Genomic DNA, 23,941 nt, shown 5'->3' with positions numbered 1-23,941 from the left:
AATCATCAAGGAGATGAGAGTGCAGTGGTGTCATATTAGCTCAGAGAAGATTGGTTTTGATTCCTAGGGAAATGTACGCAAATGGATGAAATGGACATTGCTAGACACCAGGGGCCTCCAAAGAGACACTGTCTATAGCAGTGCTTCCCAATGTCACTGGCAGGAAAGCAAGAAGGAATGGGAGGGAGAAAGGGAAAAGCAGTAGAGGAAAGCATGGAGAGAGAAGAAAGAGGGTAGGAAAAATAAGAAATCAGGAGAAGGAAAGTCAAGTCGAGTGTGATAAAGAAGCTCGCACTGGAAATGAAGGACCCCAGCACCATCTGCCAGGGCCTGTGCCTAGGATTTCTGAGGTGGAGGGTACTCTCTGGAACTCTTGAGGCTGCCCCAGAATCAGATGTGTTTTTATTTCTCCTAAACAACTGACCATTTCTCACGAATATAAGAATAACCAACTTTCCAAACTGGTATGTGCTTCATGGGTGGTTTCTCTTAACTTTTCCTCAAACACGCCTATTACATTATCCATAAACAAACTAAAAATACATGGAAACCCCAAGGGAGCTGAAGGCAAAAAGCTTTGCAAGGCCCTGAGGAATGTAGCCAACTTTCTGATGTCTAGTTCTTAACAGTGATGAAGCCAGCTTAGTGTGATTTCAAGGTACTCTATGGACTCTCTCCCCTACATCTATCCCCTCCCTGAGCAAATATTTGTTCACTGAGGCCTGAAATTGATTTTTCAGGGGACAGTTTTTCATTTCATAATCAGAAATGATTTTGAATGCATATTCACTCTCTTGGGTACAGTAAAACGTTGACTTGAAGTTACCATTTGTAAGCTGGTTGACCCCTTTCCTGAGAGCCCACCTGATGTTAAAGAACTGGTACTCCAATCTAAGGACACCTGGTCAAACAGGGAAGCTAGGGATAAGGAATTCAAAATAGCCACTGTCCAGGTGTGTAGACCAGAACTCTGCTGACTCATTAATGTGGTCCTAAGAACATCTATGAACTGAACCTAATTTTCCAGCTTCATCTTTCACTAACAGTCCTCACCTCACCTGCCCCCATACCTTGTCCTGCCGCTCTCCAGGCATCTTGAACTATCTGTAGGTACTTGAACTTGCACGTTCTTTGCAGTTCCTCCTTTGGCCTGGAACTTATTACCCATCCTCCTCCATCCCACACCCATCCCTTTCATCTGGCCTACTTTCTGGGTCATAATTTAGATGGGACTTCCTATAGGAAGCTTTCCCTGTGCCTACATCCCCAGGCGTTTCCATGGCACGGATTTTAGCACCTTTTACACTGAGGGGTAGGTAGTTGCCTGTTTTCCTGTCTGTTGTCCTCTCTAGACTTGATCACCTTGAGTGTATTCACCGTTGTATCCCCAGAATTTAGCATGGTGCCTAGAGCAAAATTTCCATGAATAACCAGTGAATGGATGAATGTACTGCTTTCATTTTGCATTTATTGTCAAAAGAGAGGGAGTATAATTGGTGGAAAATCTTGTCCAGACATGTTAGACTGAACTCATACATATATTTTCCCTCCTTGGGAAACTCCATTGAAATAACAGAAAAAAGATATCATGAAAAAATAAATAAATTCATATTAGTTCTTATATTTGTCAGGATAGAGTACTGCTTCATGAAACAACACCAAATCTTGATGGATTAAAACAGTTAGAATTCATTATCCATGACAGAGTCCAATGCAAGAGCTGAGAGGGTGAGCAGTTTTGCTCCTTCCACTCTCCACGTCCATCCAATGGTCAGGAGGAGAAAAGACAGCAAGGAGAATCACATGGGAGGATTTTTCGGAGCAAATTTGGAAGAGGAATACATCACTCCTACTTACAATCCACTGGCCGTAGCTCTCCCACATGCCACCCCCGCCCCCCACCCCCACTTGTAAGAGGAAAAGGAAACAGAGGTTGGCAAACAAAGAACAGTCTTCTATGCCCCTGAAAAACAAGGAAGGACGTCTTCAACAAACCAGAAATTTGGAAGAATTTCTCAAAGCTCCAAAGTTATTGAGATTGGATTGGTAGATATAAATGAACAGAGGAAACCACAGCTGATAAGATACTCAAAAAGAAACAAAAGAAATTCAAGCAGGAGAAAATTACTGCAAAAATAAAATCAATTCCAGAAATACTTTGAACTTGGAATCAACAAATGCAAATCACAGGAAGGGTTTCTGGGACTATTGTCAGGGAAATTAATGTTTGAAATGGCATTCAGAAAAAACTGGGCTGCCCCACACTGAGCAATGAGACCATCACTGCTCGCCCCAGGAGGACATCTGGTGTGATTGTCCGGACTGGGCAGCAAAGCAGAGTAGAGTGTGAAATAACTCTGAGCCTCCATAAAGACAGCTGTAGAAGAAAAAGAAAGTGAACACATTACTCCAGTGTTTTTTCACAGGCTAAATTGTTCAGTATATCTCACTGGAGTAGGAGTTTTATTTTTATTTTTATTTTTTAATATATGAAATTTATTGTCAAATTGGTTTCCATACAACACCCAGTGCTCATCCCAAAAGATGCCCTCTTCAATGCCCATCACCTCCCCCCCCCCCCCCCACCCCCCATCAACCCTCAGTTTGTTCTCAGTTTTTTAGAGTCTCTTATGCTTTGGCTCTCTCCCACTCTAACCTCTTTTTTTTTTTTTTCCTTCCCCTCCCCCATGGGTTTCTGTTAAGTTTCTCAGGATCCACATAAGAGTGAAAATATATGGTATCTGTCTTTCTCTGTGTGACTTATTTCACTTAGCATAACCCTCTCCAGTTCCATCCACGTTGCTACAAAAGGCCATATTTCATTCTTTCTCATTGCCACGTAGCACTCCATTGTGTATATAAACCACAATTTCTTTATCCATTCATCAGTTGATGGACATTTAGGCTCTTTCCACAATTTGGCTATTGTTGAGAGTGCTGCTATAAACATTGGGGTACAAGTGCCCCTATGCATCAGCACTCCTGTATCCCTTGGGTAAATTCCTAGTAGTGCTACTGCTGGGTCATAGGGTAGGTCTGTTTTTAATTTTTTGAGGAACCTCCACACTGTTTTCCAGAGTGGCTATACCAGTTTGCATTCCCACCAACAGCACAAGAGGGTTCCCATTTCTCCACATCCTCTCCAGCATCTATAGTTGGAGTAGGAGTTTTAAACAGGAAACTCTGAGTAGACAGGAGGCCCAAAAAACAGATAAGTGCCCAGGTAACTTGTTACTGGAGATGAGAAGCACCCAGAAGATAAGCTTTAAGCACCCATTTTGCAGCCACACATCCTGTCCCTTCACCAAAATAATCAGAAGGAGGGCACTGTAATCAGAACGATAGGCAAACAGAGATCCTCAAAGATACATCTGGATAGATATCCAGGAATGACAAATTAAAAAAAAAAAAAAAAATCGGGGCGCCTGGGTGGCGCAGTCGGTTAAGCGTCCGACTTCAGCCAGGTCACGATCTCGCGGTCCGGGAGTTCGAGCCCCGCGTCAGGCTCTGGGCTGATGGCTCGGAGCCTGGAGCCTGTTTCTGATTCTGTGTCTCCCTCTCTCTCTGCCCCTCCCCCGTTCATGCTCTGTCTCTCTCTGTCCCAAAAAAATAAACGTTGAAAAAAAAAAAAAAATTAAAAAAAAAAAAAAAATAAATAAAAAAAAAAATAAAAAAAAAAAATCGACTTTGGATGAGCCCCACTTCTCTCTCTCTCTCTCTGTCTCACTCTCTCTCTCTGCCCCTCATGGGATTCTCTCTTCCTCCCTCTCTCTCTCCGCCCTCACTCGCTTGCTCCCTCTCTCTAATGAAAAAAAAACCCAACACCCCAAAAAGGGGATGCCAACTGCAATAAACAAACAGCTAATACTTGAAGAACAAATTGTAAAGAGGAAACAGACAAAGAATTTAGGATATATGTAGTTGATATTCTCAGAGACATTTGAGTCTATCATACCCATAAAACAATAACTGTCAGTAACAAAAAGGAAGCAGCCAAATTTGTTGGAGATAAAAATGTTATCAACCAAATAAAAACTAAAGAGCTGGGTTACTTAGTATTGGGAGGCAACTCTCCAGCTTCTTGCATTTCTATACATCTTGCCAATGGAGGCACTGACTGCACTTTTGTTTTATACTATCTTTTCAAGGGTATTTACTTAGCAGATGCCTTGGAAAATAGAGATAGCATCGCTTTCCAGAGCAAGGCATCCTGACTATTCAGTATAATGAAAATGTTTCCCTCTTGGGCAAAGGGCAGACATGCTTTAAAAAGGCACATTTCCTAAGCTCAGGGTTCCTCTTTTGTCACACAGCCCCTTGTTGGACAGGTAGTGATCTGACCCTTTTTGTGTCTCCCTGTGGGAATTAGGATTCAAGAAAACAACACGAATGCTTATTAGTATGGCCACTACTATTCTGTGAGTAATAAACTGTTTTTGTCTCTGACCCAGAAGTCTCCAGGCTTCTTCCAGTATCCATGAACCTGTGGCAGGCTCACCAACAGGTATAATAAAATCTCAGACCCTTCACAGTTCTTAACAATTGTTATAATGAATATACTGAGACCCTAAAATAGTGAACTATAAGATCAAGTCAAGGTATTCTCCCAGAATTCAGCCCCCAAAATAAACATGGAATATGGAGGATAGTTAAGAAACATATAGGATGGATCCAGAGACTCCAATAAGAAATAGGAATTCTGAAAGAATGGAGGGAATAGAGAGAAGGAGATAATCAAGAAAAAGAGAAAAACTTTTCCCAAACCTAAAAGAAATAGTTAAATTGAAAATGCTGTAACATCTCAATGAATCACTCCATAGAGTACTTAGCAACTATTAAGGGAATAGGGTACATCTATAATGGTAGATCCCCTTTTTCCATTGGAATGAAAGCTTTGGACAGAAACCAAGCCACTAATAATACTTAACTAACAATAATGGGACAAACTGACTCATATGCTTTCTAATGCACTGCACTAAGCCAGTCACAATAGCACTTCTCTAATACCCACGCCAAAAAAATGTTTACTCTGAATCCACACATGCAGAAACAATAAGAAAATCCAAACGGAAAGACTTTCTTTTTTTTTAATTTTTTTTTCAACGTTTATTTATTTTTGGGACAGAGAGAGACAGAGCATGAACAGGGGAGGGGCAGAGAGAGAGGGAGACACAGAATCGGAAACAGGCTCCAGGCTCTGAGCCATCAGCCCAGAGCCTGACACGGGGCTCGAACTCACGGACCACGAGATCGTGAGCTGGCTGAAGTTGGACACTTAACCGACTGCGCCACCCAGGCACCCCCAAACGGAAAGACTTTCTATAAAAAACTAGCCTGACCTCTTCATTCAAAAACATTAATAACATGGGGGCGCCTGGGTGGCTCAGTAGGTGGAGTGTCTGACTCTTTATTTCAGCTCAGATCATGAATTCTCAGTTCATGAGTTCAAGCCTCACATTGGGCTCCATGCTGACAGCATGGAGTCTGCTTGGGATTCTCTCTCTCTCCCTCTGTGCCCATCCCACAGAGGGGGATTTCTCTCAAAATAAAAGTAATAAAATTAAAAAACTTAAGAAAAATGCTAATGACATGAAAGTCAAAAAAAGACAAGGGTGCAGTTCTAAAAGAAAAATGACAACTAAATGCAGTGCACAATCCTTTTATGGAAACTTCCTTTTAAGTTTATGGAACTTAAAAAAAAAAGGTTAGAAAAACATTATTGGAACAATTGGGGAAACATGAATACAGACTGCATATTAAATATTAGTATTGTATCAAATTGTATTGAATCATATTTAATCCAAGGTAAATAATTTTTTGGCCCAATCATTGTTTTGAGGTTATGTAGGGAAAAGATCCTGTTCTTTAGGAGATATATGCTGAAGTAGTTAAAGTGCCATTAATGTCTGCAACTTACTCTTAAATGGGTCATAAAAAGTTATATTTATATGTATATGTGACTTTAAATATAAAAATTATATACAATCAATACAGTATGTATATAGGAAATCCATACACATATACATACACATAGAGAGATGGAGAGAAATAAAATATAACTAAATGTTAACAGTTTGTGAAACTGGAATATTTGGGTATCCGTTATATTTTTACAGGTTTGTCATAGGTTTGCAAATTTTCAAAATAAAAAAATAGGAGGTAATAAATTACAAATGCCAATCAAATGCCAAAAAAAGATTAACATAAAAAGAAGCAATTCCTACACGTATTTAGGACCCATTTCATAAACAAAAAATGTGAAGATAATACCCTAAGAAGTTTTAAGAGAGCTGTAAACAGGCTACACACAAGTCATTCTGGATATGGATGTAAGATAAGGAAACAGTAGCATCCAAGTTTTGAGAGAAAGTTACTGTGAAGACAGATTTCCATATCTAGTCAATTAAAATTTAAGTGTGAGTACAAAGAAAGAGAAAAGAGAAGAAAATGTATTTTCCACAGACATTCTCTGAAGTAATTAGTCAAGGATATGCTGCAACAAAATGGAAACTGCATCCAAGAAAGCTGAAGATGTGGGACCCAAGAAATGTGGTATACAAAGAAAGCAGGAGCCATACGTACGCAGCAGTAGAGATATGAAACAGTTACAAGAAAAAACATATTCAAATTTATGTACTATTAAAAATGTATTTAGTTAACAAATACATAAGGGGCGCCTGGGTGGCTCAGTCGATTAAGCGTCTGACTTCGGCTCAGGTCATGATCTCTCATCTCATGAGTTTGAGCCCCACGTCAGGCTCTGTGCTGACAGCTCGGAGCCTGGAGCCTGCTTCAGATTCTGTGTCTCCCTCTCTCTCTGCTCCTCCCTCCTCTCAAAAATAAACATAAAAAAAATACATATGCAAGATAATTTCTAAAAGAGATAAGTACTATAAAGGCAATAAGCAGATACTGTACTGGAAAGGGATGCCCAACATGAAGTCAGTGCTATCAGTAAGTGAAAGCAATTAATATCTACTTGCAGAGTAAACTTGACCCCATAAATATTCTGCAATTGAGAACCCCTTAAGTGCATACTGATACCTTCTGTCTTTGAAGATGTTTCAGTCAGAGAAGATACAAGATGATCAAAATTCTGCAGAGATTTTGTGAGCTGATAGAAAGCACTCAACTGCAAGCCCAATGTTCAAGGCTTTTATTTTTGTTCATCTGCATTAGCAGAGTTAGAACTAGTCACTGAAAATGAGGAAAAGGAGGAGATGACCTGGTGAGATGACAAGCTCACAGGTGTGTTTCAGTTATATGAACAGTTATTTTACTTTGAAAAGGTCAAAGAATGATGTGTGTCTTATATAAGTAGTAGAATTATTACAGGCAGTTAAGTGTAAAACTGATTGTAGATTGGGTTCTCTTTATGCCTTTGCCTGTAAAAAGTATATACATGAGGGAGGTAAAGAGAGGACTCCAGGGGCACCTGGGTGGCTCAGTCAGTTAAGCATCCAACTTCAGGTCATGATCTCATGGTTCGTGAGTTCAAGCCCCATGTCAGGCTCTGTACTGATAACTCAGAGCCTGGAGCCTGCTTCAGATTCTGTGCCTCTCTCCCTTTCTCTCTCTCTCAAAAATAAATACACATTAAAAATGTTTTTTTTTCACATTAAAAATGTTTTTAAAGAGAGAGAGAGGAGTCCAAGAAAGAGCATCACGCTACCTCGTGTCCTCCCTGTTCTCATTTGAATGAAAGCTTTGAGCTGTACAGTCCTGACCACAGGAGAGGGGCTACTGTGGCCCCAAGCCAAGCAAAACCCATAGGCAGAGAATTAAGTCTGCTTATGTATCTTCTTTCTCTACTCTTCACTGCCCAAAAAGCATACTGCTTTCCCCAAATCATTTCAACTCCACAGGAGTACCCCAGGATCCATATGTGGCCCAATCCTTCAGAGTTTTGAAAAGCAAAAAGCTAGGGTTTGGTTCTTTTTGCTTCTCTCTCAGAGCTTAGCTATCACTGCAGAACTGTATCCTAAGGCTGACCCTGCTGAGCGGCGGGTAGCAGATGGGCTATAGTTGTTGCACTTTCCCAGGAAGCACAATGCAAATACTTTTAAGAGGTCAGTGCCCTCCAACTGTGAAATCGTAAGATGCTAAATTACGTGCTTGATTAAATTTCACCTCCCCCCCAGCATACCATAAAATTGGAAAAGCAATTCCATCACCCAGGATCAATGTGCATAAAGTATACACAAAAGGATCAGAAGTTCTCATCAGTAAACTGTGTGTTTGCTTTGGCTGAATATTCAGAGGTCCATTTCTACTCTAGGTTGATGAATGATGTATAGTTAATTACCACTTAATTGTTTGTTTCTTTTTCCTTGTGTTGCTGCCATATAGGTTAGAAATTACAAGGATGAGATTTTGGCTAGTCTCCTTCAGTCAGGAACCCAAGGGAAAATCTTCCCATTAGATTTTACCATCCTATTCACAAGTGTGTTTGCTTTATTTATTTATTTTTTTTAACCATGCAAAACACACATCAGGACTAGGGAAACTGAGCTAAGAGGTAGCCTGGTGTGGCTGCTCTCTCATGAATATTCAACAATATGGGATATAATAAATTCTTACCAACTAGTCTAGAGCTGTATCTACGTAATACAAATAAAACTGGATAAAAGAGTAAAAAAGAATCTAGCATCAAGCCCAGTACCTGATACTTAGCTGATACTCAAGAAATATTTATAAATGAATAAATGAGTGAATGAATGAACTCATAAAACTCAGTTTTCGGGCTTCATAAGCCATTTCCATGACACCAGGATACATACACCCTTGCAGATGGCAAATGTTCAGAGCAGAATAAAAGACATTAACAGATGATATCTGGGCAATAGACTATAATTCCCATTTATTTTCATATGAATTTATTGCTGAACCAATTTGAAGATTTGTTTCTAGAAAGTATTGATTTATTCACTTGAGATCAGTCATGGTAAAATGCAAGTCTTAGCAGAGTGGCAGTGCATTGCTGTGGATGGCTACCCAGTATGTACATGGAACTTTAGTTTATGGCACTTTGTGGTCTCAGCAGAGCAAGGCTGGATCTTGAGGCTGAACTATTTCCTCAGAGAAGGATAAAGTGAAGGAGGCTAGAAAGCCAACGAAATGGAAGACAAGTCCACAATCTCAGTTATTTCCCATATACTAAGATACAACTATTTTCTACATGCTGGGTCCCCAAATTTACATTTATTTAAGGGAGATGAATCCAAGAGAGCCAGTGTCAGAGTCAGAGAGAAGGGCAGAAGCTCTCATTCAACCTGCTGGGTGTCACCTACTCCTGGCCCTTATAGTTGCTCCTGAATCAAAGAACCAAAAAGCAGCATGATTTCACAGGCTGAAACCCCCCTCTCAAGATGACCTGATTTATCTCACTAAGAACGGATTATAGAGCACCAGTACTCCATCAAAGATGGAGCCCTTACTTTTACCTTGATCTTCAGGGTTTCCCAGAATGTTGTGAAACATGCTATGCACACACACACACACACACACACACACACACACACACACAAGTACATATATTTGTATAGCTAGAAACAGAGATAGATACCTATATTCAGTATTATTCAGAAATAAATGAATTAGTATAGTATTTCATATTCAGAAGTTATTAGGGTTAATGGAGCCCATGACTCAAAACATAGACAATCTTTGCAATGATATCATGGCTATAGAACTTGCATTTCTGAGTTCTTATCCTTTTCTTTACCAACATCCCCTCTCCCCTCTTTAGGAAAGGAGCCTGGTGGGGGAACCAAGAGTTTGGACTGCAAAATTGAGGAGAGTACTGAAACACCTGCTCTAGAGGACTCCTCATCATCCCCTGTAGATATTCAGCAACATTCCTGGCAGGTTTCCACAGACATTGAGAACACTGAAAGGTGAGTGGGAAGTTACTGCCAGTATTCCTCCAGTTCATATTCTTAGGGGCTACAGAAGTTGAGATTTTCTCTTTCATATTCTTGTTTCAGAAAACTGAGCTGGCAGAAGGTAAGGAGTCCAAACCCTGCAGTAGAATGGTAGAATTTCCAGGAGTCATAGGCTCCCAGGGCTCTTTGTATCCCACTCCAACACATTGTGTCTCCATGGAAATGAAAACAGTGTGCTCCCATGGGAAGGGAGAAAGTTGGATACATATACCATCACAGTTCACCCACAGGGCTGGGTACTAAAATTTCCATTTGCTTAAAGGGAGAGGAATCCAAAATCATGCAAATATGCCTCCAGTAGTTTCTTAGATTTCAGGTGTATGGAATGGCCTCCTTAGGTTCCAGTCCACGGCTAAGCGTTCTGCCCAACTGACAGACAGCTTTTCGTAGTGCTCCCTTCTCTTGCTTTCCCAGAATGCAGCTGAGGGCCCCTTAGAGGCCAAAGCGAGTTAATGCATTTACCTTAACAAGCACCAGATCACTGCTAGATAGGGAGTTTCCTTCTTGGGAAGAAGAGATTCTAGAGTAATTCAGTTTCACTTAGGGAAAGGAAGCAATAATAATATGATAATAAGTGCCATGGCTCATATACATGCTAAAATACCATTCTGTGAGGTAGGAGGACAAGACCCTTATTTATTGGCCTTCACAGTGATATCATGTCCTTTGCTACTAATGTCCCTAGAGCTGGCACAAAGCAGTTGAATGAATACTGGGCAGTTCCACTGAGTGCTTTGTGTAGAGTTGAATCATTGACAAGATAATGAACATTTTATTTTTTTTATTTTTAGAAATGTAACACACAATGGCATTTATAGCCATTGTGGTTCTACTTTCAGATTGTAATATAATTCTAAAGCTAATTACTGAATTTCTGTGTTTATAGAAAATTGAAGCATGTGGTAATTATATGCTATTAATAAAACTTGGATTTTGTATAAGCTTGGAAATCTAACAATTCAAACAATAAAGCTGTTTGGCACGGTCTGATAGAGCTATAGACAAATGGTGAGGGAATGATTTATCTTAATTTATGAAATAGAAAATGCTTTGCTCTATTTTCAGGAAGAAATATCTGCCAGAGGGCCATGATCAGGGCATAATCCATCAGCAAAGACATTTGCCTTTTCAGAAACCAAGCACAGCAGCTATATCTAAGCCTTCTGAGCTTTTAAGAAAGCAGGCTATGGCTGGCAATAAAAATAAGACAGGGTGGAGTTGGGTTGAAGATGGTGGCATAAGAAGATGTAAACTCACTCCCTCTCATGGATCTGACAAATACACAATGATTTATAGAACAAATTCCTTTGAAAAAGAACAGCAAATTGGATGAACAGAGCATCCACAACAAAGGACAGACAGGACAGCATTGAGAAGGGTAGGAGAGGCAAAGACAGTGCCTTGCCAAAAAGACTCCACCCTAAGTGCCATGATCCACCATCAGGAGGGATCTCAAAAGTACAGTACTTTTCCCTAAGAAGTGAGGGGTTTGTCCTCCACACCAGGCACCCCAGCCCTTAGATCCTACATGAGAGGTATGAGCCCCCTAAATGTCAGACTTTGAAAACCAATGAGGATTACATCTAAGATAACTGTAAAACTGAAAGAAATGGAGAACCCACTCTTAAGGACTCAGATTTACTCGCTCTGGGACCCAGCACAAAAACACCAATTTGAAAAGTGCCTCGGTCATATGTAAAGGAAAACAACTTACTCAACTTAAAGTACCTGCCAGAGAGGCAGGAAAACGTTCGGACTTTATCCAGAGACAGAGACATTGGTGGCCACCATATATGTGACCTCTTCCTACCTTGCTAAGTTCAGTATTGATAAGCACCATTGTGGAACTATCCCTCTAACCTGTTAGACCTGGTGAGCATGCCCACAATCAGAGCAAAACCACACATCATAGCCAGGCCAAGCGCCAATTCCACCCACCCTGATACCACAAATACAAACCTGCCACAGCAGATGGCTGTGTGCAGCCCATAGAGGGGACAGTACTTGGGCGCCTAGCTCTGGTGGTCAGAGGGGCTCCACATGACATCTCCTGTCCAAGGACATTCTTCAAGACTGGAAGGTGTAGTTGATTTGACTAATACATACAAACCAACACAGAGAGTAAGACAAAATGTTTCAACAAAACATTATATTTCAAACAAATAAACAAAAAACAAAACAAAACATCAGAAAAAAATATTAATGAAACAGATAAGCAACCTACCTGATAAAGTGTTTACAGCAATGGTCAGTAAAGATGCCCACTGAGCTGGAGAAGAATGCATGAACATGGAGATCCTCAACAAAGAGACAGAAAATATAAGAAAGTTTCATACAGTAGTTACAGAGCTGAAGAATACAATAACTGAACTGAAAAGTACACAAGAGGAGTTCAACAGCAGGCTAGATGAAGCCAAAAACCAGATCAACAAGCCAGAAGACAAAGGAATAGAAGTTACCTGGGCAAAACAACAAAAAGAAAAAAGAATTTTTAAAAAATGAAGATAACTTAAGATAACTCTGAGACATTAAGTGGAATAATGTTCACATTATAGAGGCTTGAGAAAGAGAAGAGAGAGAAAAAAGGCCATAAAACTTATTTGAAGAAGAGTTGAAACTTTTTTAATCTGAGGAAACAATCCAGATTTAAGAAGCACAGAGAGTCCCAAATAAAATGAACTCAAAGAGAACCACAAGACACATTATAACTAAAATGGTAAAAGTTAAAGATAAGAGAAAATCTTAAAAGCAGCAAGAGAGTATGCTAGCAGATTTTTCAACAGAAATCTTGCAAGTCAGAAGAGTGGCATAACATATTCAAGTGCTGAAAGGAAAAAAAAAATCACCAAGAATTCTCGGCAAGTTATTCAAAATTAAAAGAGCGACGAATAGTTTTCCAGATAAGCAAAAGCTATAAAGGAGCTCATCCCCACTAGCCCAGTATCACAATAAATGTTAAAGTGACTTCTCTAAACTGAAAAGAAATGATACAAATAATAACAAGGGAATAAATATAAAATCCTACTGTAAAAGTTAAATATGTAGTAAAAGTAGTAAATCAACCACTGACAAACCAACTATGAAGGTGAAAAGACAAAAATAGTACAGTTAACTAAAACTACAAAAATTAAAATGATGCATAAAATAAAAAGATGTAAAAATGTGACATCAAAAATATAAAATGAAGGGGAGAGAAAAAAATGTAAAGTTTTGTCATGCTGCTATTAACTCAAAACAGACCATTATACACATAGGAACTTGTATGTGAACTTTATGGTAAGCCATAGAGCAAAAACTTACCATAAATACACAACAGAAAAGGAGAAAAGAATCTAAACAAAACATAAAAAGAGCCATCAAACCACAAGGGAAGAGAGAAAGAAGAAAGGAACAGAGAGGAACTACAAAAACAGCCAGAAAACAATTAACAAAATGGTAATAAGTACTTATCAGTGGTTACTTTACATGTAAATGGACTAAACTCTCCAATCAAAATATAGAGTGACTGAAGGGATAAAATAAGATCCATCTATATGCCATCTACCAAAGACTCACTTCAGAAGTAAGGACACACACAGACTGAAAGTGAAGGGATAGAGAAAGATATTTCATGCAAATGGAAATGAAAATAAGGCTGGTGTAGGTATATTCATAGCAGACAAAGTAGACTTTAAAACAAAGACTATGATAATAGGGGGATGCCTGGCCGGCTCAGTTGATAGAGCATGTGATTCTCGATGTTGCAATCATGAGTTCAAACCCCACACTGAGGGTATAGTTTACTTAAAACAAAGACTGTAATAATAGACAAATAAGGGCATTACATAGTCTAAAGGGATCAATCCAACAAAAAGACATAACACTTTTAAACATATATGTATCCAACATAGAAACACCAAGATATATAAAACCAATTATTAACAGACTTAAAGGAAGAAATTGACAGCAATACACTAATAGTAGAGGACTTTAACATCCAACTTACACCAATGTAGAGATCATGCAAAGCCAAAATTAATAAGAAAACAATGGCCTTAAATAATCCATTAGACCAGATGCACTTAGTAGATATATACAGACATTCCATCCAAAAGCAACAGAATACACATTCTTTTCAAGTGTACATGGGACATTCTCCAATACAGATCACATGTTAGGCCACAAAACAAGTCTCAGTAAATTCAGGAAGACTGAAATCATATCAAGTATCTTCTCTGACTACAATGGTATGAAACTAGAAATCAATTACAAAAAGAAAACTAGAAAAACCACAAAAATGTGGAGATGAAACAACATGCTGCTAAACAACCAATGGGCCATCAAAGATGTCAATAAAGAAATTAAAAAAAAAGAGAGAGACACCAATGAAGACAGAATTATGACATACCAAAATCTGTAGGATGTAGCAAAAGTAGTCTAAGAGGGAAGACTATAGCAGACTTAACTCCATAGGCAAGAAAACTATCAAATAATCAAACTAACTTTACAACCTACAAAGGCAGAAAAAAAGCAAAGCCCAAATTCAGTAGAAAGAAGGAAATAATAAATGCAGAGTGAAAAGAAATGAAATAGAGACCTAAGGCAGGGGGTGGGGGTGGGGGACAATAGAAGATCAATGAAACTAAAAGCTGGTTCTTTGAAAAGATAAACAAAACTGAAAAACCTTCAGCTAGACTAATCATGAAAAAAGAGAGAAGTCTCCCATAAATAAAATCTGAAATCAAAGAGAAGTTACAGCTGACATTACAGAAATGCAAAGGACCATAAAAACTACTCCAAACAAGTATATGCTAGCAAACTGGACAATCTAGAAGAAATGGATAAATTCCTAGAAACATACACTCTTCCGTGACTGAATCATGAGGAAATAGAAAATCTAAAGAGACCAATTACTAGTAAGGAGATTGAATCAGTAATCAAAAATCTCCCACATAACAAAAGTCCAGGACCAAGCAGCTTCAAGGTGAATGCTCTGAAACATTCAAAGATTTAATACATATCTTTCTTAAACTCTTCCAAAAAATTTAAGAGGTGGAAACACTTCCAAAGTCATTTTATAAGGCTAGCATAACCCTGATACCAAAATCAGACAAAGCATCACAAAAAAAGAAAATTAGAGGCCAATGTCATTGATGAACACTGATGCAGAAATTCTCAACAAATTATTAGCAAACCAAAGACATTAGTACATTATTGTATCCATACACTATGATCAAGTGGAATTTATTCCAGGGATACAAGGATGGTTCAACATCTGCAAATCAGTCAGTGTGATACACCAGATCAACAAATGAAGTATAAAAATTGTATGATCATCTCAATAGCTGCAGAAAAAGCATTTGACACAATTGAACACCATTTTATGAAAACTCAACAAAGTGGGTATAGAGGGAACATACTGCAATATAATAAAGGCCATATATGATAAACCCATGGCTGACATCACAGTCAGTGGTGAACAGTTGACCACTTTTCCTCTAAGATCAGGAATAAGACAAGAATGGCCAATCACTTGTATTCAACATAGTAATGAACATCCTAAAAACAATAATTAGGCAAGAAAAAGAAATAAAAAGTGTCCAAATCCTAAATGAAGAAGCAAAACTGTCACTATGTGCAGATGACATGATACTATATATAGAAAACCAACAAAACACTGTTAGAATTAACAAATTAATTCAAAAAATAATAATAAATTCAGTAAAGTAGCAGAATACAAAATCAACACACAGAAATCTGTGATAGCTGTATACACTAATCACAAATTATCAGAAAGAGAAATTAAAAAAATAATTCCATGTAAATTGCATCAAAAACCCATGAAAGACCTACACACTGAAAAATATAAGACACTGATAAGAGAAAATGAAGACAACAAATAAATGGAAAAAAGTATCCCATGCCTATGGATTGGAAGAATTAATAGTGTTAGAATGTCCACAACTATCCAAAGCAATCTACAGATTCATTGCAATCCTTATCAAAATTCCAGTGAAATTTTTCACAGAACTAGAACAAATAATTCTAAAAATTGCATAACACCACAAAAGATGTTGAATAGCCAAATTACTATTGATAAAAAACATAGGTGAAGGTATTACACTCCCTGATTTCAAGCTATACAACAAAACTACAGTAATCAAAACCATCTTATATTAGCATAAAAACACACACACACATCAATAGAACAGAATGGAGAGCCCAGAATTAAACCCCCACATAGATGAACAATTAATTTATGACAAGGAAGCCAAGATCATACGATGGAGAAAGGACATTCTCTTCAACAAATGGTCCTGGAAAAAATAGACAGCCACATGACCACTCTCTTATACGATGCACAAAAATTAACTCAAAAATGGAGTAAAAACCTGAATGTAAGATCTGAAACCATAAAATTCCTAAAGAAAACATAAGATCGGAAACCATAAAATTCCTAAAGAAAAACAAGGAAAATTCCTAAAGAAAACACCTGAACATGAGTCTTAGTGATATTTTTTTGTGTATAGGATTCCAAAAGCAAGAGAAACAAAAGCAAAAATAAACAAATGGGATTACATCAAACTGAAAATATTTTGCATAGTGAAAGAAACCATCATTAAAACAAAAAGGTGATCTACTGAATGGGAGAAAGATTTTGCAAAGCATATATCCAACAAAGATTAAGATCCAAAATATGTAAAGAACTTATACAACAACAAAAAAGAAACAGTCCAATTAAAAATGGTCAGATCTGAATAGACATTTTTTCACAGAATACAGAGTTGGCCAACAGACACATAGAAAGATGTTCGACATCACTAATCATCAGAAATACAAATCAAAGCTAAAATGAGATATCACCTCCTACCACTTAGAAGAGCTAGCACCCAAAAGACAAGAAATAACAAGTGTTAGCAAGGATGTGGAAAAAAGGGATCTCTCATACACAGTTGATGGGAATGTAAATTGGTGCAGCCACTATAAAAAACAGTAGAGGTTTCTCAAAAAAAATAAGAATAGGACTAACATATGATCCAGCCATTCCACTTCTAGGTATTTATCCGAAGAATGTGAAAACACTGATTCAAAAAGATATATGCACCCCTATGTTCATTGCTGCAGTATTTATAATAGCCAAGAAATTGAAACAACCTAAATTTTCATCAGTGGATGAATGGATAAAGAAGATGTGGGGTGTGTGTGTGTGTGTGTGTGTGTGTATGTGTGTGTGTATGTGTTTTATAATGGAAAACTATTCAGCTTGCTATTTGCAACAACAAGAATTCACCTTGAAGGTATTATGCTAGGTAAAGTAAGTCACACAAAGAAAGACAAGTACCATATAATTCCACTCATTTGTGGAATCTAAAAAAAAACAAAAGAAAAGAAAAATAAACTCATCCATACAAGAGAACAGATTGGTGGTTACCAAGGGGAAGGTTGGGAGATGGAGGTAGGCGAAATGGTTGAAGGGGGTCAATTATAGGGTGACGGATCATAACTAGACTCCTAGTGATCACTTTACTTACAGCACATACAGATGGCAAATTGTAATGTTGTACACCTGAAACTTAAATAATGCTATATGTCAATTTTACCTCAAATAAAAAAAAAAAAAAAGGAGAGTATAGCCCACGGTTTTGAAGTTCAGTCTTCAAGTCAGATTCAGATAAAAGAAGTGGGAATGACAGAGACAAGTGGGCACAAGAGACCTGGCCTTGTAGAGCAGCTTTTCCTAGGTTCCCCCTCTGTCTGCCCTAGGAGATCAGTGGATCTCACCCTGGGTGGCATATTAAAATCACCAGGAGGGCTTTTTTATTTTATTTTTTTTTTAATTTTTTTCTAATGTTTATTTATTTTTGAGAGAGAGAAAGATAGAGGGACAGAGTGTGAATGGGGGAGGGGTAGAGAGAGAAGGAGACAGAACCTGAAGCAGGTTTCAGGCTCAGCTGTCACACAGAGCCCAATGTGGGTCTCGAACCCACGGACTGGGATCATGATCTGAGCCAAAGTTGGCTGCTTAACCGACTGAGCCATCCCGATGCCCCAGGGGGGCTTTTTAAAAACACTGATTCCTAGCGCCCCTGGATGGCTCAGTCGGTGGTTGAGTGGCAGCCTTCTGCTCAGGTCATGATCTCACAGTTTGTGAATTCAAGCTGTGCCATCAGGCTTGCTGCTGTCTGCACAGAGCCTGCTTTAGATCCTCTGTCCCCCCTCTCTCTGTCCCTCCCTCGCTCCCACTCTCTCCCTTTCTCAAAAATAAATAAAACATTAACAACAAACAAACAAACAAAAAAACACACACAAAAAAACACATTGATTCCTGAGCCCCGTCCCCATAAACCACTCCCATGGGGGGTGCGGTCTTGGCATAAAGTGATTCTCCAGTGCAGCACCAGGACTGAGAATTGGTGCTTTCCAGGAGCCTCTACCTGAGTCTCACATACTGCATTCCTAGCCCATTCCCACCCTGTGCTTCCCCACCTCCCATCCCACCTGCCCTTGAGAATTTTAAGGACAATCAGAATGTGCCCCTTGCACTTCTGGATGTAGGGCCCTGCCTTCCTTTCTTCCCCTCCCCCACTTTCACCTTTTCTCTCTAGAAATATCCTTTGCAGCTTATTAGCATCACTGCCCCAGAAACATCTCCTCATACCTATGGGAAAGAATTCTAAATGCTTTTAAAGGTGTTATTTCTATACCTGATCCACAAGTCTGCTTTCCTCTCCTTTTCCAATCAGCTATTCCTGAGAAAGAGTTCCTTTTTACATATTAGTCAATATTTAAGGAGAGACACTATGGGGTCTTGGGCCTCCCCTAGGACTAGTGGTCCTCCAACCATACTCAAGAGAATAGTTGTGTTTCAAGAAAAGAACTGAGAGGCAGGGGTGCCTGATTGGCTCAGTCAGTAGAGCATGTAACTCTTAATCTCACAACTGTGAGTTCAAGCTCCACTTTGGGTGTGGAGCCTACTTAAAAGAAAAAAGAAAAAGAAAAGAACTGAGGGATTTCATACCGAAGATTAAATAGTGGTTCTTTTTCTTCATAGAGCAAAAGAAAAATAAGTTAGTAGATAGAATTTCCTCAACTTGAGGATTATACTCTCAAATAAACTTCCTTAAATCCTTAGTACCAGCTATTGCTTGCCTAGTGTGGAATGAACTAAAAGATGAATCTGATTTTTGCACTGGTAAATGAAATCTACCACTACGTCCTGTGCTTTCAAGAACACTATGTCCAGTGGATGACCACCTGAACGTGTGGGGAACTATGGTCCCAAGGACTTGAAACATCCACCTTACCCTTACCCCAGACTAGAAGCCCCCTGAGCAGGCTTACTGCTCCACATTTGGCAGTTTTAGGATCATATGCACTCTAAGACGAGGGAGGGGAGGTGTTGGAGGTATGGAGTGACTTACCTACGGGCAAGAGGAAGGTCCATCTTTCCCAGGTGCTTCTCTCTCCCTGCCTGCCTCTCTCTCTCTCTCTCTCTCTCTCTCTCTCTGTCTCCACCCCCACCGCCCACCCCCCCATCCCAAACCATTGTGAAGAGCGCTTCTCTGAAGGTTTTACAATTTGTCAGTCTCCCAACATTCCAAGCCAATTTAATAAATGTTGAGCCCTGTAAATCCCTCACACCTGTGTTACACTGAATTTCAACCACCATAATGAGACACTAGCAAGTGAACCTGTACAGCCACAATAGCCTTCTGACCATAAAGCCTGAGGGCACCATCACCCAGCCTCAGCTTTGCCCAGAGTACCTGTTACTCAAGTTGCATGACCTTGACCTCCCTCTTATACAACGGCAATACTGTCCTCATTATCAGAGAAGAGTCTGGTCCAACTGAAGGCAAGAGGAGGGCTCCCACAGCAGAATGCCCTGTGGCAATGTTAGCCAGAGTAGTCTCGTTCCTTCCAGAGCCATCAATCTCAGATATTTTTTTCTTATAAAAACAAAATAAATTCAATATTTGCCCACTGGAAACTAGAGCTTGTACAATTAAACACAGACTCTCGTCTGTCAATTGTCTCATAGAACAGACTGGGGTTGCATTTCAAAAATTTACAGCTGATTATTTTTTTCTTTTTATCACTTTTACAGAGACATGCGAGAAATGAAAAACCTTTTAAGCAAACTCAGGGAAACTATGCCTTTACCATTGAAAAATCAAGGTAAGTTCTTGTCATTTTTCTTTGAGGCAGAGGATGTTGTTAACACGATAACCTTGGGACTTGTTTCTTGAGAAATTACAAGTTTGTTTTACACAAACAATAGAAGGCATTGAATATACATTCCTCTCTCTTCAAGAAGATATGATAATGAAAACAGAGTCCCTCAGGCGAGCACAGCTGTGCTCTGACCCTCAAGCAGAGGCCTCCTCTACTGGCCCTGTCAGTCAAGAGCATGGATTCATTGCCATGCTGTGGAAAGCACTGTACCAGGAGTGGCAAATACAAAAGAACTGGAAACTTGGCCCTTGACTTTAAGAAGTTTACGGCCTATAGGAGGACACTTAAGAAACTTCCAAAGGAAGCTCTCTGCCATATAGATGTTCACTTATCTAAAAGAAGTAATAACAACATATATTGAGACCTCACATTGTGCCACTGTGGTTCCACACCCAATCCAATATGTGGGGGTGGTTTTCCATACCACCAAGAAATTAGGAGACACCAGCAGGGTGTTCTGCAATTCATCTGAATTCTGACAAGACAGGGAGACAGCACCAGATCCCCCAAGTTAAGGGCTACACATGACTGCCCTCCCCCACCACTTGGGATGTACAGGTGTGAAGCTCCAACGGCCCCTCCATGAGTTTAGTTAATCTGCTAGAGCGGCTCACAGAATTCAGAGAAACATTTTACTCAGTAGATCACCAGTTTATTGTAAAAGGATATACCTCAGGAACAGCCAGATGTCAGATGCCAAGTACAGAGTGTGGGGAAAGGACAAGGAGACTCCATCCCTTCCCAGGTGCACCATGGTCCTCAGATCTCCACCTGTTCACCAACCTGGAAGTCCTCTGAACCTGTCCTCTGAACCTTGCTGGTTTTTATGGAGGCTTCATTATGTAGGCATGATTGATTAAATAAATCATTGGCCATTGGTGATTGAAATGTCTTCAGTTCCTTCCCTTCCCCGGAGGTTGGGGGTGGGACTGAAAGTTCCACCCCTCTGATCACAGAGTTATTCTCCTAGCAACCAGCCCCCATCCTTAGGCAGTTTTTGAAAGTAACCTTATTAACATAACAAAAGGCCCCTTTACGCTGTCATCACTTAGGAAATTCCAGGGATTTTTAGGAGCTCTGTGCCAGGACTGAGATGGGAGACAACTGTATATTTCTTATTATAAATCGCAATATCACAACCACTAAATACTTTACATGGATTAACTGTATTAACTTATTTAATTCTAATAACGCCTTTGAAGGAAATAACGACTAATGCTTCCCAATTTACAGGAAACTGGGGCAAAGAGAGGTTAGCTAACTCTGCGAAAGTCACACAGACTGTAAATAGATGGTTGAGATGTGGTCCCAGGCAGTCTGTCTCCAGAGCTAGCCTATGGAAACATACACCTTCACACAGAAATGGAAAGGTATTTTCACTAGAGTTAAATTTCCATAAGGGAACCGCCTCTATATGCTTTTGTCAACTATTACTGTAGCTTCTGTACCCAGAGCGATGCCCGGCACCTGGTAGTAAAACCCCCAGCATACACGATAAATGTGTGTTCAATCTGTGCCCAACTTTGCAGTCCCAGGGTCTGAAGATCCGTACCAAGGACCTGAAGGAGCACGTTCCCCTACGTGGCCAGAGCGGCCTTAAGTGAAGCAAGCACCAGTTTCGGAGAGACATAACCAGAGGGTGGGGAAAGGGTTTTTAGAGTAAGAAAGAAACTCCTGTGGTTCCCCCTGATCAAAGCCTGGGCGGAGGGAGGACAGGGTGCTGCTTGCCTTTGAGAGGATTTGCAGCAGAGCTGGGAGTCTGCTGGCTCAGGGAGCAGCAGAAGGTGGCAGAAGGTGGAGAGGTTCAAGTGGGAACACCAGATGAAGAGGTCGACAGGTAGCGCGGCCTGAGCTCCACGGCAGGGAGGCGGGGTGTAAGGAAATGAGAGGCAGGGGTGCGGAGCATCAATTAACTCGGAGGCCCCCTGAAGGGCCTAGAATCAGATGAACGGGCTTGAGCCACAGGGGTAGTGTTGTAGAGGCCTTGCGGTGGTTTCTGGAAGCAGATATTGTGGTGTCTAAATGGGGTGTCTGTCAGATCAGATGGGGGCCCCCAAATGCGGGGTGATGATCAGGTGGAAGCCAGTGGCTTGGGAGATGAAGGGATTCACCAGAGGCAGAACAAAGGAGATAGAAGTTTATGGCCTACACCTCAAGGAAGCCGCGGGCTGAACGGCAGAGGAGAGGCTGTCTGCAACCAGGCGGTGGGTGGGGGCTGGTTTTAAAGGGGGAAGACGAGGAGGAATGGAGACATATGGAATGTTCCCTTTTTTTGGTAACTGTGCCTGGTGGGAAGTAGCCCATTGGTGGGGTAGGGTCTATGGCTATTTTGAGGTGGCCACCTGATAGATGGGCCTGTGTTCAGCCAGGTGGTCGCTGTGGGCCCTTTCTGCATTCCACCTCACAAGCCTGTTTGCCTAAAAGTGGCCTCTACAGACACAGTGTAGTGATGAGAGACCCCCCCCCCCCACCACAGCATGGAAGATTGTTGCTAGCAATCCGCATGGTGGTTGGGACCAGGGACTTTGGATTAAGGCGATGCTTGGGTTTGAATGCTGGCCCTGCCCACTTACCAACTTTGTGCCCTGGAACAAGCTGTTTAACATCCAGCCATTTCATTTTCCTCAGCCCTGAAAAGGAGATGATAGCATTACTTACTTCAGAGGGTTGTCCTGAGGTTTAAATGAAGCACCGCTTGTGGAACGTCTGCTACAGACCTTTCAGAGAGCAGATGCTGACGGGTGCTTTATTGTTATTGTTATTGTTGTTGTTGTTGTTGGTATTAGTATTCTTTACCAGCTGGCCCACCCAGCCTAGCTCAGGAGAATGCCACATTCTCATCAAATAGAACAGCCCCTGCTACCACGCATTGGTCTTGAGCCTGCAGTCCAGAACATCGGTCTCTGTGACTTTGGAGTTGGAGCCATGTCTGAAGCTATTCTCAGTTTCTTTATATGTCTGGCAAGTTCCCCCTGTCAGCAGCATGGAGGTCTCTCCCTGTACCTCACAATCAGGAGCCCAGGAGGATGAGTACCAGAGCCCTCAGAAAGAATTTCATGTGCGGCATGTAGCCTCTATTTTAAGTCAAACCATCCAAAATATTTGCTCTACATTTCATGAACTGCATCCAATAGTTTCCGAAATGTGCACTAATGGAAAAACGGAAATTTCATTTTATTTACCTAGGACATTTTTATAATCAAAAAAGTATAAATATTTTGTATAACTTTGTATTACTTTTATAAAAAGAAAAAAGTAGAATTTTAAATATATTTTTCAAATATAATAATAATAAATGATTGGTACTGTGAATAAAACCATGAGTGAAAAGGGCATAGTCCAAATAAATGATATTCAGGATTTAAACTTTAAATCTGTGTGGAGCAGAAAAAGGAAAAAGATAGGAGATTCAAGGACCTGTTCAGGAGGGAATGAAGCAATAGGATTTTGAAATTTAAAAAAAAAATTGAGGTGAAGGCTTCAATTCAGGTAATTTCAGATCTCTTCACTTGGGGGAGAAATGGGACCCTCAGCATGTGATGCCACATCTCTCTTCTTTACATGTTTCATGGGTACTCACAGCATGATGTCACTATGAGCTGAACAGTAGAGAAAGGGGGTTGTGAGTCTGAATCAGAGGGTCTGAGAAACCCTGAAGGAAGGAGAGCAGGTCTCTTGGGTCCCTCTGGGAACATTTTTTTAGCAGATGCATATGGCACCATTTTAATGAACAAATCAGTCAGATTCCTCTGTCTGATTCCATAAACCAAGAAAGACCATAG

General features: G+C 40.1%; 1 protein-coding gene and 1 long non-coding RNA gene across 2 annotated transcripts in view; one reads left to right on the top strand and one right to left on the bottom strand.

Annotated features, from left to right (window-relative positions):
- The window catches only part of LOC147584356 (uncharacterized), a 91,758-nt gene that overhangs the window by 23,220 nt on the left and 44,597 nt on the right, over positions 1-23,941 (bottom strand). Inside the window, exon 3 of the long non-coding RNA XR_015248898.1 lies at positions 22,733-22,789. This is a non-coding gene — a long non-coding RNA (uncharacterized LOC147584356). The remainder of the gene's footprint in view (positions 1-22,732; positions 22,790-23,941) is intronic.
- RGS7BP (regulator of G protein signaling 7 binding protein) overlaps positions 1-23,941 on the top strand; it is a 105,897-nt gene that overhangs the window by 72,838 nt on the left and 9,118 nt on the right. Inside the window, exons 4-5 of the mRNA XM_086700064.1 lie at positions 9,749-9,896; positions 20,032-20,102. Coding sequence (XP_086556190.1) covers positions 9,749-9,896; positions 20,032-20,102 — 219 coding nt within the window. The remainder of the gene's footprint in view (positions 1-9,748; positions 9,897-20,031; positions 20,103-23,941) is intronic.

The sequence above is a fragment of the Puma concolor genome, chromosome A1 (assembly GCF_028749965.1).
Source record: "Puma concolor isolate L17-30 chromosome A1, mPumCon1.1.hap2, whole genome shotgun sequence".
In the NCBI taxonomy this organism is placed as follows: Eukaryota; Metazoa; Chordata; class Mammalia; order Carnivora; family Felidae; genus Puma; species Puma concolor.
This window is presented reverse-complemented; position numbering and strand designations above follow the sequence as displayed.